The following is a 12,032-nucleotide window of genomic DNA, read 5'->3' on the forward strand; positions in this document are numbered from 1 at the left end:
GTATTAATCACTTTAGAAGTTCTATTTGTTTCAAGACACAAACTTACATTCTTTTAATCAATTTTATAAGTTAATACGGTAGATTTTCATTTCGTAGAATATGCCGTGTTAAAAGTTCACATATATTTAGAAAAGGATGCATGTGCTAAATGGATTCTGTGGGTTTTTTTTCTTAAAGAATAACAATGTAAACACAAACCTTAATACAGCCTTCTTGTGAGACTGTGGTCTAAGACCAGAAGTTGTAGACCTGCCTGCATTGAATGGTAATTACCTGTTTCAAAGCATCTCATATGAAACCAAACAACCCAACATAGCTTTCTATACTTGTAATTAGGATGTGAAGACTGATAAGCCATAGACCGAAGCCAAAATTTGAATTTATATCATGTTTATTGGTAAAAACAAATTAGCATTGTGAGAAAGAAAAAAAATCACTATTCGAATAAGATCTGAAAGTCTGGTACAAGGGAATATTTGCTGCTGACAGAGCTGTTCAGGTTTTATTTGGATGTTAACAGGAAGAAGGGTCTTGCACTTAAGTGATTTATCAAACCAGTTAAATCAAAGACATGCCTCATGTAATATTCTAGTTAAATCGCATTACTCAGATTCAAGTTCTTATAAGTGCTATCAGAATAACAGAGATTGAAGAGACTGTTGAGCATTTGTAATCACTTGCTGCTTTGGTTTATGAAAGAAGATGAAAATATCTTTACATTTTGAATTGTTATTCATATACTAGCAAATGAAACATTTCAGTGCTTCCATTAATGCTTTGCTATAGAATCTGAGATGCAATTTACAGTATCTTGTGTAAGTTTCTTTTCAAACACCGAAATTTCTTTTTTAAGTTCACTTTCTGCCACAGTAAGTTGAAAAGTCTTGTATTCCAAGTTGTCCAAACCCTAAAACAAGAAATACACTGAGTCTTGAAAAAGTACTGAGAATGCAGAGACAAAGGACCATGGAGAAATGACATATAGACATGCTATTTTCAGTTAACCAGCTGTGCTGGATAGCTTTAGTGTCAACTTGACACACCTGGGTTGAGGGAGCCTCAATCGGGAAATTGCCTCTATTGGACTGGCCTGTGGCCATGTCTGAAGGGCATCTTCTTGATGAGTGATGTGGGAGGGCCCAGCCCACTGTGGGTGGTGCCACCCCCGGGCAGGTGGGCCGGTGTTGCATAAGAAAGCAGGCTGAGGAGGGGCCAAAGGAGCAAGCCTGTAAGCAGCGTTCCTCCATGGCCTGTGCTCCAGCTCCTGCCTCCAAGTTCCTGCCCTGAGTTTCCTACCTTGGGCTCCCTGATGAACTGCGTGCGACCTGGGAGATGTAAGACAAATAAACCCTTTCCTCCCCAAGTTGGTACTGGTCAGAGTGTTTTCTCACAGCAATGAAGAACAAACTAAGACACCAGCGATTGACTAAACTGCTAACCAACTATGATATACATTTCAGGCAAAACTCTAATTACCCTTCCTTGATTTGAGCAACTACAAAACCAGCAGAATTCTGCAGATACAGGAATTATGCCCATGGGAAATAATACAGAATGGACAGTAGTTGAATCATATAGACACATGACCAATATGCAGATTTATAAGGATACAGGATGCTATGATGTGCAACTCACCATAAAGAACTTCTCAAAGAGCAGTCTGATCAACGCCAGTCCCTGCTTTGTTCCCACTTTAGATAGCTTAGAAATCTTCTGTTGTCTTTTAATGTTTTTCTAAAAATGGGGAAGAAAATCTCTAAAATAACAACTTGTTTTGATTTTTGTTTTTGTACAACATGCATGCTAGGCCAACAGTTGAGAGCTGACATATCTCTAGGCACAAACCATAAAATTAAGCAAAGAAATCCATATGCATATGAAAAGAAGTATCAAACAGATACTTTAAGCATTTTTGTTTAATAATTATTATGAGAAAATTATAGTTTGCAGTTTTATTTTTTATTTTTTTGGTCTTTTTTAAACAGGGTCGCCCAGTAGCCCCCAGCTGTCCTGGAACTCACTATGTAGATCAGGCTGGCCTTGAACTCACAGAGATCCACCCAATTCTGCCTCCAGAGTGCTAGGATTAAAGGTGTGCACCACCATGCCCGGCTTCATTTTATTTCTTAAAGAATTTCATATATGAGTACTATATTTACATCATTTTCACCCCTTTTCTCTCCCCTCCAACTCTTCAAGACATTGCCCCTCTCAATTTAAAGACCTCCTCTGATTATTATTGTTACATAAAAATAAATACACACAAACTCACACACACTCATATATGCTCAACTGAGTTGATTCAGTGGTGCTCCTATGCACAGTGTACATAAGCTTAGGGCTAATCATGAAGGGCTGGATATCCTCTCAGACATGGGAGCTTCACCCATCAACACTCCAGAATATGGCTGCCTTAAAAAGACCTGCAGAAATGAACCACCAGTTGGCATTCCAATTTGGATGGGGGTAAATTACACAAGGACCCATCTCTAGATGAACAACTACTGGCAATTATTGGATGCAGAGGGAGGGAGAATCATACCCTGTATTTTTACATTAATATGCAGTGAAATCATCCTATCAGTCACAGTATAAGAAAAGAAAATTTTGAGACAGTCTTGCTACTTGTATTGACTGGCCTCAAACTCACGATCCACCTGCCTCAGTCTCCAAAGTATTTGGAATTACGAGTATAGAGTATTCCAGACATTTACTTGACTAAATGCTGTATACTAAAAATCTTCAACTCTAGTAAGTAGTCTACATCAAGGCAACACATTCATTCACTGTCTGGTTATTTCACTGCACTGAGAACACAGAAGCAGTGAAAGAGAAGGTTCAGTGTCCATCACCTACCAGCCATCTGCAGCTCTGTGAGCTACATTCTACATGTTCTCCTTCTCTCCCGTTTCTAAGGATGTCCTACACTTGTTCTTTGCTAAGTTCAGCCCCTGTACCTGTCCATCCATTCTCAAGAATTTGCCAACTATACTGTTCTCGGATTATGAATTTCTAATTCTTACTTGGCCTGGGGCTGTAGGCCTACAACACTTGGTTTTACAGAGGGAAATGCAGAATGATCGTAAGACCCTGGCCAGCTTTGCTGATTCATTTACTGAGCAATAACTGAAAATAGATTTCCAGGGACAAGCTCAGTAGGGAACTTGTTTCCTGCATGCCTAAGCCCTTAGGTTCTACTCTCCAGTAACACAAGAAAAATATTAAACACAGGCTTTTCTACTCAAGCTGCTACCTTCTATTCTTTGCTGTATTTCTTATATTGACGGGAATCAGTTTGCACTCAGTATTCCACTCAGAATTGTGCTTAGGGACAATGACTTCCACATGTCCAAATCGACATTTCTTTTAAACAAAACCTCTATGTTTTCCTGTGCTTGTGTGTGTGCTTACACATGGAGCCTAAGGGTCACCATAAGGGGCCTTCCTCAGTCATTCTCCAGTTTTTTTGAGGCAGCATCTCTCTTTGCACTGAGAGGTCATCAACATGGTTAGAATAGCTGGCTCTCAAGCTCCAGGAATCCTCTTGTCTCCTCCCCTAACACCAGGGGTGGGATCACGGTTGTACCTCACCATGTCTAGGACTCTGTATCAGTCGGGGGGAAAAGATCCTAGTCTTTTACAGGATGTAAATGCCCAAGCCATCTCTCCAGCCACAAGTCTAACTTACTTGGCACATAAGCTTCTTACGACACGGTTAATAGAGTTTTCTTTGAAAAGGTTTATTTCCTGTGTGGTAGTTTACGTTCTACCCATGAGGCCACTGGTTTTGTTCTTTACTGGGTCCTCTCACCCCTTATAACTCTGAAGATTGAAGCACTGCAGGGGTCAATCAACCATTGGTGATTTCATCCAGTATTTGTGGCTCAAAAATTGCCTTTAAGCTGAAGATTAGCTATCTTATGTCTTTAGCCCTTATCTCCCTCTTAACTCCAGACTTGTATACCAGTGCTTACTCAACGTTTTCCAGGAAGAGTCTCTTCTGCATCTCAAATTTAACATTTATTAAACTCTGCTAACCATTCAAATAAAAAATTACCAGAAGTGATCAATATTTGGCATATGTTTTGAAAGAAATGGATCAGAAGAATGAATGTAAAGAGACATTTAAAGATTAGGTAATACTGCACAGTAAGCGTAGTGCTTCCATCTCACCTGGGGATGGAGAGCTACTGCTGCAAGTGTGAGCACTAAGAGTAAGTAGGTTGTGGGCTGGTGATATAGCTTACTGAAAAGTACTTGCCTAGCTTGCACAAGGCCCTGAATTCATTCTCTAACACTGAAAGGAAAAAGCAAGAAATAAATAAAGCAAGCAAGCCAGAATGGAAGGAAGGAAAGAGGAAACCATGTACTGACTATGGTGACTGATTCTGTAATGGAGACAGGATCTGAAATAGGTCAGTGATATTCCTCCATGGGAATATTCTGCCATCCACTGCTTATACGAAATCTGTAGTAAATCTTAGATTGGAAGGGCTAATTTACTAACTTGAGTAAGTCCTCCAAGAACCAGCACCTTAACTGAGGCGTGGTGACACACATCTGTAATGACAGCACTCTGGATGTAGAAGAAGTTGGATTTCTGTGAAGTCAAGGCCAGCTTGGCATACATAGTCAGCTCCAGGTCATGTAGGGCTACATAGTGAGACGCTGTTGCAAAAAACAAACAAACAAACAAAAGAACTAACAGAGACCAAAGGGCACCACATAATTAACTCTTCTCTATCCCCATCCAACTGTGTCTGAGGATAGGTAGTCACATTTCTTTTATATAACTAGTATCTTCCTTTTATATTCCATCAAATTCCTGCTTTTTGAAACTTCAAGATTTCTACTTGTATAAGAGGCCCAATGGCTTGTATTAGTATAGAATATACCTATACTTCTGTGGTTTACAATTCAGTAGGAGAACAATAATGGATAATGAAACCTGGCTCAGTTCCATGAGCCCAAGACCAGCCTAGCTTCTCTATTCCTACTTGATACTGAGGTATAGTAGATCAATTATGAAGTTAATTGTGATACCAACAGCTACTTCTTTTGTTTCTTCCTCTAATTCCTGCTTATGAAGATTCCACTGCTCAAACACAGTCTCAAACTTCTCAGAAAATTCACTGTTAACCTTCTGCCTGTAAAACAAAATAAAGAATACTGTTATATTTCATAACAATAGTAGAAGAACATATAACTTAAATGTGAATTGAGAATTTTCTACTATAAGAAGGAAGGAAAATAACAATGTGACAATAACCTGACAGGAAACATATATGTAACATAGGTACTTGAGCTTTAATGGTGTCCTCAAATATATTTAACCCTAAATTAAATTACTAAGATCTTTTGCTCAACTTCCGTCTTTCTAGAATGAATGCAAATTAATTATAAAAATGATCTCCACCAACAGCCACTTACATGCATAATAAAGCAACTTTCACTGACTTCTATGAATTCTATCCATTACTTTTGCATAAAATTTATTTGCGAATTATGTGTAGGAGTGTTTCCCTGTACACATGTAAGCAGTGGTCAAAAGATGGTGTTGGGTCCCTTGGAATTGGAGTTATGGTCAGTGGTGGTTAGCTGACATGTGGGTGCTTTGAACTGAATCCAGGTTCTCTGCAGGATCAGCAAGTGCTCTTAACTAGTGAGCCATCTCTGAAGTCCGGAATTATACCTAATGTGTATGAAGGCATGAAGTTAGAGGATTAAATGCTTAGAGAAATTTAGGCCAAAGATTTTTAATACAGACGCAAATAAGATGACTGTGCTTTACATAAGTTAATTCAGCAATGCGTAATTTAAAAAACAATGCTAATCTGGTTGGCTAAAACTAAGATTACCTTACCTTTTGCTTTGGTATGTTTTCCAAAGCTCTTCTATTTTCTGGGTACTATCCTTGAGAGACTCTTTGGTAAACACCTCCATGCTTCTTCTCTTTGAAAGAAGAATACTGTGAACATCTTCTGCATTGAAAATAAAGTTTAACGTTCAGAAACTTCAGTTGTTCTCACATATACCGTTAAGTGTAAATGTCAGTAAGTACATTCAATAAATCCAAAGAGATGTAAAATTAAACTGAAAGGGTACCACAACATGGTTACCAAATGTTCTTATTTTAGATTTTGGGTTTTTTTTTATAAATTCTATGCAAATATTCCAAAATAAACAAAACTCTGGGCTCATATTTTTAGGTGAGAAATGCCCAACCGCATCCCAATTCTGATTTTACTAAAAGAAGATCATTTTCAAATTCAGGAATACTTAACAGAAAAGAACAAAAAAGACCATTGTGGAAGGGGGGCATTGTTTGGCAAAACGATTATAAGCGCCAGGATGGTACATAAACATAATGAAACAGAGTCTTCCAAATTTCTGGGAACTTGCTCTTACGAACTTGCAGCAATGGTGAAAGCATTCACAAGACCCATGATGATTCAACGGACAAAAATCCAGCACAGAACTGGGGAAATGGGGAGCAGTCCCCAACCTTAGCTGAGGAACTAATGGCAACTGATTACTACAGGGTGAGGCAGAGTTGATCTTTAAGGGAATGATGATAAATAGGGTGACTAGATTCCAGTGGATGAACATGCATCACCAAGGGACACTTGGGTACAAACGCTTGACTAGATAGGCCTTGACATATGCATTATGCATTGAATCTGGTGCGAGGGGTCTACACAGGATGAACGTAGGACAGTGGGTCTAAATTGCATTAAGATCTATTATATGAAATGCACAAAAACTCAATAAAAATACACATTGAAAAAGAACAAATATACAAAACAAAGGATCAAGGATACAATTTAATTTCTTCATGAGGAAGTCCTTTAACAAATGCTAAATATTTCTAAATTTATAAAATACCATCCAATGGAAAAGAAATATTTGGGTACATTATTGTTAGAAATCATTATTTAAATAAATACATTAAAATACTCAACCAAGATTCAAAATGGATAGTTAAGTCATAAAATTGTTTGTCTAAACACAGTAATAATATATTTTTAAACAGAAAAAAACAAAAACATTTATGTAAATATCAATATAATTCATTCAACAACAGTCTGAAATAATTTCATGGAGGTCTATAGGACATTGTTCCCACTAAATACAGCAGTTTCTTAAAATCAATTTTAAAGCTTATAAACTAATAGGTATGTCTTCTGTAAAAAGTCACAGTCACCTTTCAGTAACCATTATTAAGCTGTACTATAGTACAAATGCTTAGTATTTCCAACATGTATAATACTACACAACAAGCACTTTGCAGGCCCAAAGTAGAGCATATCTTTCAGTCTTTCAAAAAAAAAAAGACTTCATGACAATGGTATTTAAGAGCCAAATCCAATTTTTTTATCTTTATTTTGATTTTATGTGTGTGAGTGTTATGCTGGCATGTATGTAAGTGAACCTTCATCAGGCAATGCTCCCCGGGGACAGAAGATGGCATGGGATCCCCTGGAACTTGAGTTACAAAAAGTTGTTAGCTGCCATGTGAGTGCTGGGATGCAAACCCCAGTCTTCTGTAAGAACAGCCAGTGGCCTAACCAGTGTGCCATCCCTCTAGTCCTCAAATATAAATTTTTAGAAAACAATATTTCCTAAGTCAGGCCCGATGCCTTGATCAGCCTTGGTTACAAAGGAATTTACTTGTGAGCCTGAGGTACAAGGAGAGATTGTATATCAAAAACAACCAAAAAGTACTGTTCTCTAAGAAAGCTCATGTAGCTCTTAACATAGAAATTAAAACGTAAGTTCTTGGGGCTGGAGAGATGGCTCAGAGGTTAAGAGCACTGGCTGTTCTTGCAGACGACTCCCTCTGATTGTCAGCACCCAGCAGCTAACAACCATGTATAACTCCAGTTCTGGGGATCTGAGGTCCTCTTATGACTTCCTTGGGCATTGCATAACACAGGGGCACGACAGATACACATGCGGGCAACACATTCATACACATAAAATAAAAACAATAAATAAATAAATTTTTAAAAATCTAAGTTCTTTAGCATGAAATGCTTCTTCTAATCATGTAGCTATTAAAAATTTAAAAATAATGATTAGTAGGAAACAGCATATTTTAAAATGAAATGGATATCTTCTTTAAATGGTAAATCTCATTCAATTTTATGTCTTACAGGGTTTATACTGAGTTCAAAATTGTATAACTGTATTAATTGTGAACCAAAAAATTTACAGACATTTTTGAAAGAGATGTATCTTTGCTCTGGAAATTGTTATTGAATATGTCAAAGCTGTTTTAATGTTCTAATCATGTGGTTATTTAAAAAATTAAATTTAAAAGAAATAAAAAAATAAAAGTTAAAAAATATCTACGTTCTTTTAGACCTTTTTTTCACCCTCTCATCAGCTAGTAGACTTATCTTTCACTTTTAATCACATAATTTTTCATAAGTATCATGATGAGTGGTTATTTTAGAGGTTTCAATATTGCACTATTGCTTATAAGGAACAAACACAGAGTCCTAGCAAACTGAGTTAATGGAAATCTAACCCACAGAATAAATGAAAACCTGACACACATAGAGAATTGGTGTACTTTTTTCTTAGTCTGGGAATATATGCAACTGGGAAAAAGTGTTTGTGTCTCTTTTTCTTCTAGAATTTCATCAAGGAGAGTGTGGAATTGGCCCAGCAGATAGAAGTGTTTGTTGGGGAAGCATGAGGATCCAAGCTTGAATCCCAACAGCCATGTGAAAAGCCAGGCGTTCCTTCCCTTTCCTTTAATGTCATCACTGTGGGCTACAGAGACAGGAAGATTACTAGGGCTTGCTGGATGCCAGCCTAGCTCCAGGTTGAGTGAGGGCCTGTGTCTCAAGGTAGATTCTCCATAAGGTGGAGAGTGATACAGCAGGACACCTAGTGTTTTCTTCTGGCATCGGCATGTGTGCATGCCATCACCCATATGTGGGCATGGATCACAAACGTACACCACGCACACAAACACACAAAAAGAATTCCATCAAGGTCAGAGATGTCAAAATTTTTTTTTCATTTTTCATGCCATGGATTAAATTTAAAAAATAGTTATGATGCTAAATCAAAAACATTTACAAAATTCTGTAAATAAGAAGGGAATATTAAATAACATTCATAGCATGTTGACTTAGCATTTCCTATTACGACAGACATATATAGTACTTCTATATTATGCAGTTTAAAATATATAATATGCTAGATAGTTTGAATTAATTATCTTTAAGTTATTAGTATCTCTAAAAACGCACCTCCAAATTTTTCCAGGATTTTCTGTACTTCAGCTCTGTCAAGAAATTAAAACGTAGAAAATTACATCTGCTAGAGATGCAATTCAGTTCTGAGTTATCACCCCACATACATGAAGACAATGCTTTGATACCCAGTACTACTCTCCTTACTACTCTACTGCTAGATATACCTTTTACCTAGGGATGAATAAGATATCATACTTAGTTTGGAATAAATGTCACATGCCATATATTTATATACATTAATTGTTAGGCACACGATTAAACACTCTTGAAATACTTTACGGAACAGGCTAAAATAATTTTGAAAGTATTACCCTGTATCTCCAAGTATTCCTGCAGAACTCTTCACCTCATGCTTATCAATTACTGGGCTCTGTTCTGTATTGATAAAAAAAACACAAGATTTTTAAACTACATATGTGATTTTGGTAAACTTTAATGAAATACCTAATATTTTGAAACATCAAGCATATATCTGTCTTAAAACCTAATGTTGGCAGTGTGCCTGATGCTTTAGTTTTAGGTCTGTACTCACATTAAACAAACAAACAAAAACCCAAAAACACTCACATAGTGTCTCTTGTCTTTTGTCTTTTCATCTAACTTTGAGACAAAATACAGAATTTATATATCTGTTAGATGAAATCATACGATGACTTATAATTCTTTTAGGAAAACAAGTTGTTCCATATTTCCGGGAAAGTTTATAATAATTTCTGTGTTTTATATCCACATGTTGGGACTGCAAAGAAAAGAGATACTATGAGTTTTTTGACTGTGGGTACAGATCTAAGAAGATCAGCTGGAAAACAGAGCATATAAAAATTCTTCACAAAGTCTTTACTCAGGTCAAAATGTAGCAGATTCAAACAGATGAACTGCAGCATCAATGTCCAAACATCAGATATCTGGTACCTTTAGTAACACCCTTCTCTGAAGCATTCTGATCTTGTCCTTCAAAATCATGGATTGCTGATCCTGGATCCTCCATGAGTGGAGAGTTCTTCCTGTCCACAAAGAAACACAATACGAAACATCTCTCAAGCCATCTGAATATGAAATCACTTACATAAGCTGATAACATGTAAAATAAAAGAACATCAAATAAAAATGATTAAAATATTAGTAGTTTCCTTATTTTGTAGGACCAAAATTGGAGTTTGACATTAGTCAACTTAAGAAGAAAAAAAAATGGTTTCAGCTCTGACTTCCAACTTTATACATAATCCCTGAGGTATCTGCATTTTAGTTCCTCTCTGCTAGATTCTTGGGAAATTGGAAAAATCTCTAAATCCATATCTCAATCTCAAAGTAAAATCAATGTTGCAATTATAAGAAGCATGCTAAAAACCTATTTGCAGCAATCCTAATTCAACATATAAACTCCAAAGGGCTGGGGTAGTATTTCAGTGTCACAGCACATGTTGAGCCTACAAGGGGCCACAGGATAAACCATCAACAATGAAATTTAAATATCCAGTCATAATTCCTTAGGCCTCAGTTATACCACTTATAATACTGAGGACACAAGTTTCAAGGCTGGGGGAGTTACATGTGACCTTGAAGGCAAGCCTGGCGTACACCCTAAGACCCTGTCTCCAAAACCCAAAACAGCATATAAAAAAGAGAACTGGAAGGCACCATGCCTGTGACCCCAGCTCTTCTGAGGTTGAGGCAGCAACAACCTGACTTCAAGACATTCTGGGTTTAATGTTTAAATTTCCCCACTCTGGCTTTGCACCATCACTTAGAGAAAAAGGAGGATCCCCAGTTTGTTTCTAAGGGATTCCCCCGTGATGGCGACACAAGCTCACAGGCAGGTCCCAGCCTCGCCCTGCCCCTACTCTACCCCAAACCCTCCTGCAGCCCCCAAAGTGGCTTCCTCCCAAGTCCCCATCCTCCCAGGCGGTCCAGCCTCCAGGTGGACACCCTGCTCGAGGCCCCGCCCTCACGGGTTCCCAGCCTCCATTTTCCAGTTAGAAGCCACACGGAAGGCCAAGCCAAGGATTTTCTTTTCCCTCAGCGGTAGCCTGTGCTCCAGACTCCTCAAGGACACTCTCACCGCTCCTCGTGCCTGGCCCAGGACTACGGGTCTCCCAGCAGAGGACCGCCTTCACAACTGCAACCTCCCTCAGCACCTCCGAAGTCAGGATCACACCTTCATTGGGATTTGAGAAGAAAAGCCACACTCAAAGAACGACTCTGCTGATTGGCTGGGTGCTGTGCGCATGCATGCTGGGTAGGAGGCTCCACGCCACCTGTGGGAAATCTCTGGCTACATCTTCACGGCCTGGTGTGAGGGGGTTTCCAACATCAGTGTGCGGCTACTGGACTCCAGGTCAAGGTGCTTTCCTGTTTCTACGTTTACAGTGCTTACAAACTTGAAAGTTGTAGCGGCTCTTGTGTGTATTTTAATGTAGGCTCTGATATTTCTCCCAGTAGCTGTGTGGAAACCAGAATACTGAGACTCTTGAATCAGATTTTAGCGTCCTTTCAGAGGAGGACAGACTCTGAATCTGAAGAAAGGCCCCAGGAATGCCTTGAAGTTATGCCTCTGGGAGTCAGTCCACTGCCCTACACTCAAGAAGACTCCTCAGAAAATGTTTGTGCTCTCATATGTTTCAGTGGGGTAAGAACAGAGGGGAGGGCTGAGGGCGTTACTGAATTTTTCAAGAGACAGGCTAACATTGAACTGTGCCCTAAACACTCTTGGTGAGTCAAAGCAGGAGGCTAAATATTTAGACCAACTCACAGAACTCATG

At 38.4% G+C, this 12,032-nt stretch overlaps 1 protein-coding gene across 5 annotated transcripts; it reads right to left on the bottom strand.

Moving 5' to 3' along the window:
• Positions 1-382: 382 nt before the first annotated feature.
• Positions 383-11,428, bottom strand: LOC115071652 (synaptonemal complex protein 3-like). Of its 5 annotated transcripts, none has more exons than XM_029567180.1 (8): positions 11,333-11,428; positions 10,186-10,277; positions 9,585-9,648; positions 9,268-9,302; positions 5,865-5,982; positions 5,049-5,148; positions 1,637-1,735; positions 383-908 (listed from the first exon to the last, which is right to left on the bottom strand). In XM_029567180.1, exons 2-8 carry the CDS (start codon positions 10,259-10,261, stop codon positions 771-773), a joined length of 630 nt encoding a protein of 209 aa, XP_029423040.1. In that variant the 5' UTR covers positions 10,262-10,277; positions 11,333-11,428; the 3' UTR covers positions 383-770. The 5 variants fall into 5 exon arrangements, with proteins under 5 accessions (XP_029423040.1, XP_029423041.1, XP_029423039.1 ...); XM_029567179.1 differs by lacking the exons at positions 383-908; positions 1,637-1,735 and adding exons at positions 2,271-2,424; positions 4,509-4,669 and having other exon boundaries at positions 5,045-5,148; positions 5,865-5,979; XM_029567178.1 differs by lacking the exons at positions 383-908; positions 1,637-1,735 and adding exons at positions 2,271-2,424; positions 4,509-4,669 and having other exon boundaries at positions 5,045-5,148.
• Between the last annotated feature and the right edge of the window lie 604 nt (positions 11,429-12,032).

Source organism: Nannospalax galili, unplaced genomic scaffold (genome assembly GCF_000622305.1).
Source record: "Nannospalax galili isolate Female #2095 unplaced genomic scaffold, S.galili_v1.0 scaffold901, whole genome shotgun sequence".
NCBI lineage: Eukaryota > Metazoa > Chordata > Mammalia > Rodentia > Spalacidae > Nannospalax > Nannospalax galili.

Excerpts from the sequence above, each read along its gene's own strand:
- LOC115071652 (XM_029567178.1), bottom strand. The coding sequence starts at position 10,261 with ATGGAGGATCCAGGATCAGCAATCCATGATTTTGAAGGACAAGATCAG. Across the intron at positions 5,983-9,267 it reads AATCCTGGAAAAATTTGGAG|AAGATGTTCACAGTATTCTT; the intron begins GTGCGTTTTTAG and ends TTTTCAATGCAG. Across the intron at positions 5,149-5,864 it reads AAAACATACCAAAGCAAAAG|GCAGAAGGTTAACAGTGAAT; the intron begins GTAAGGTAATCT and ends TTTGTTTTACAG.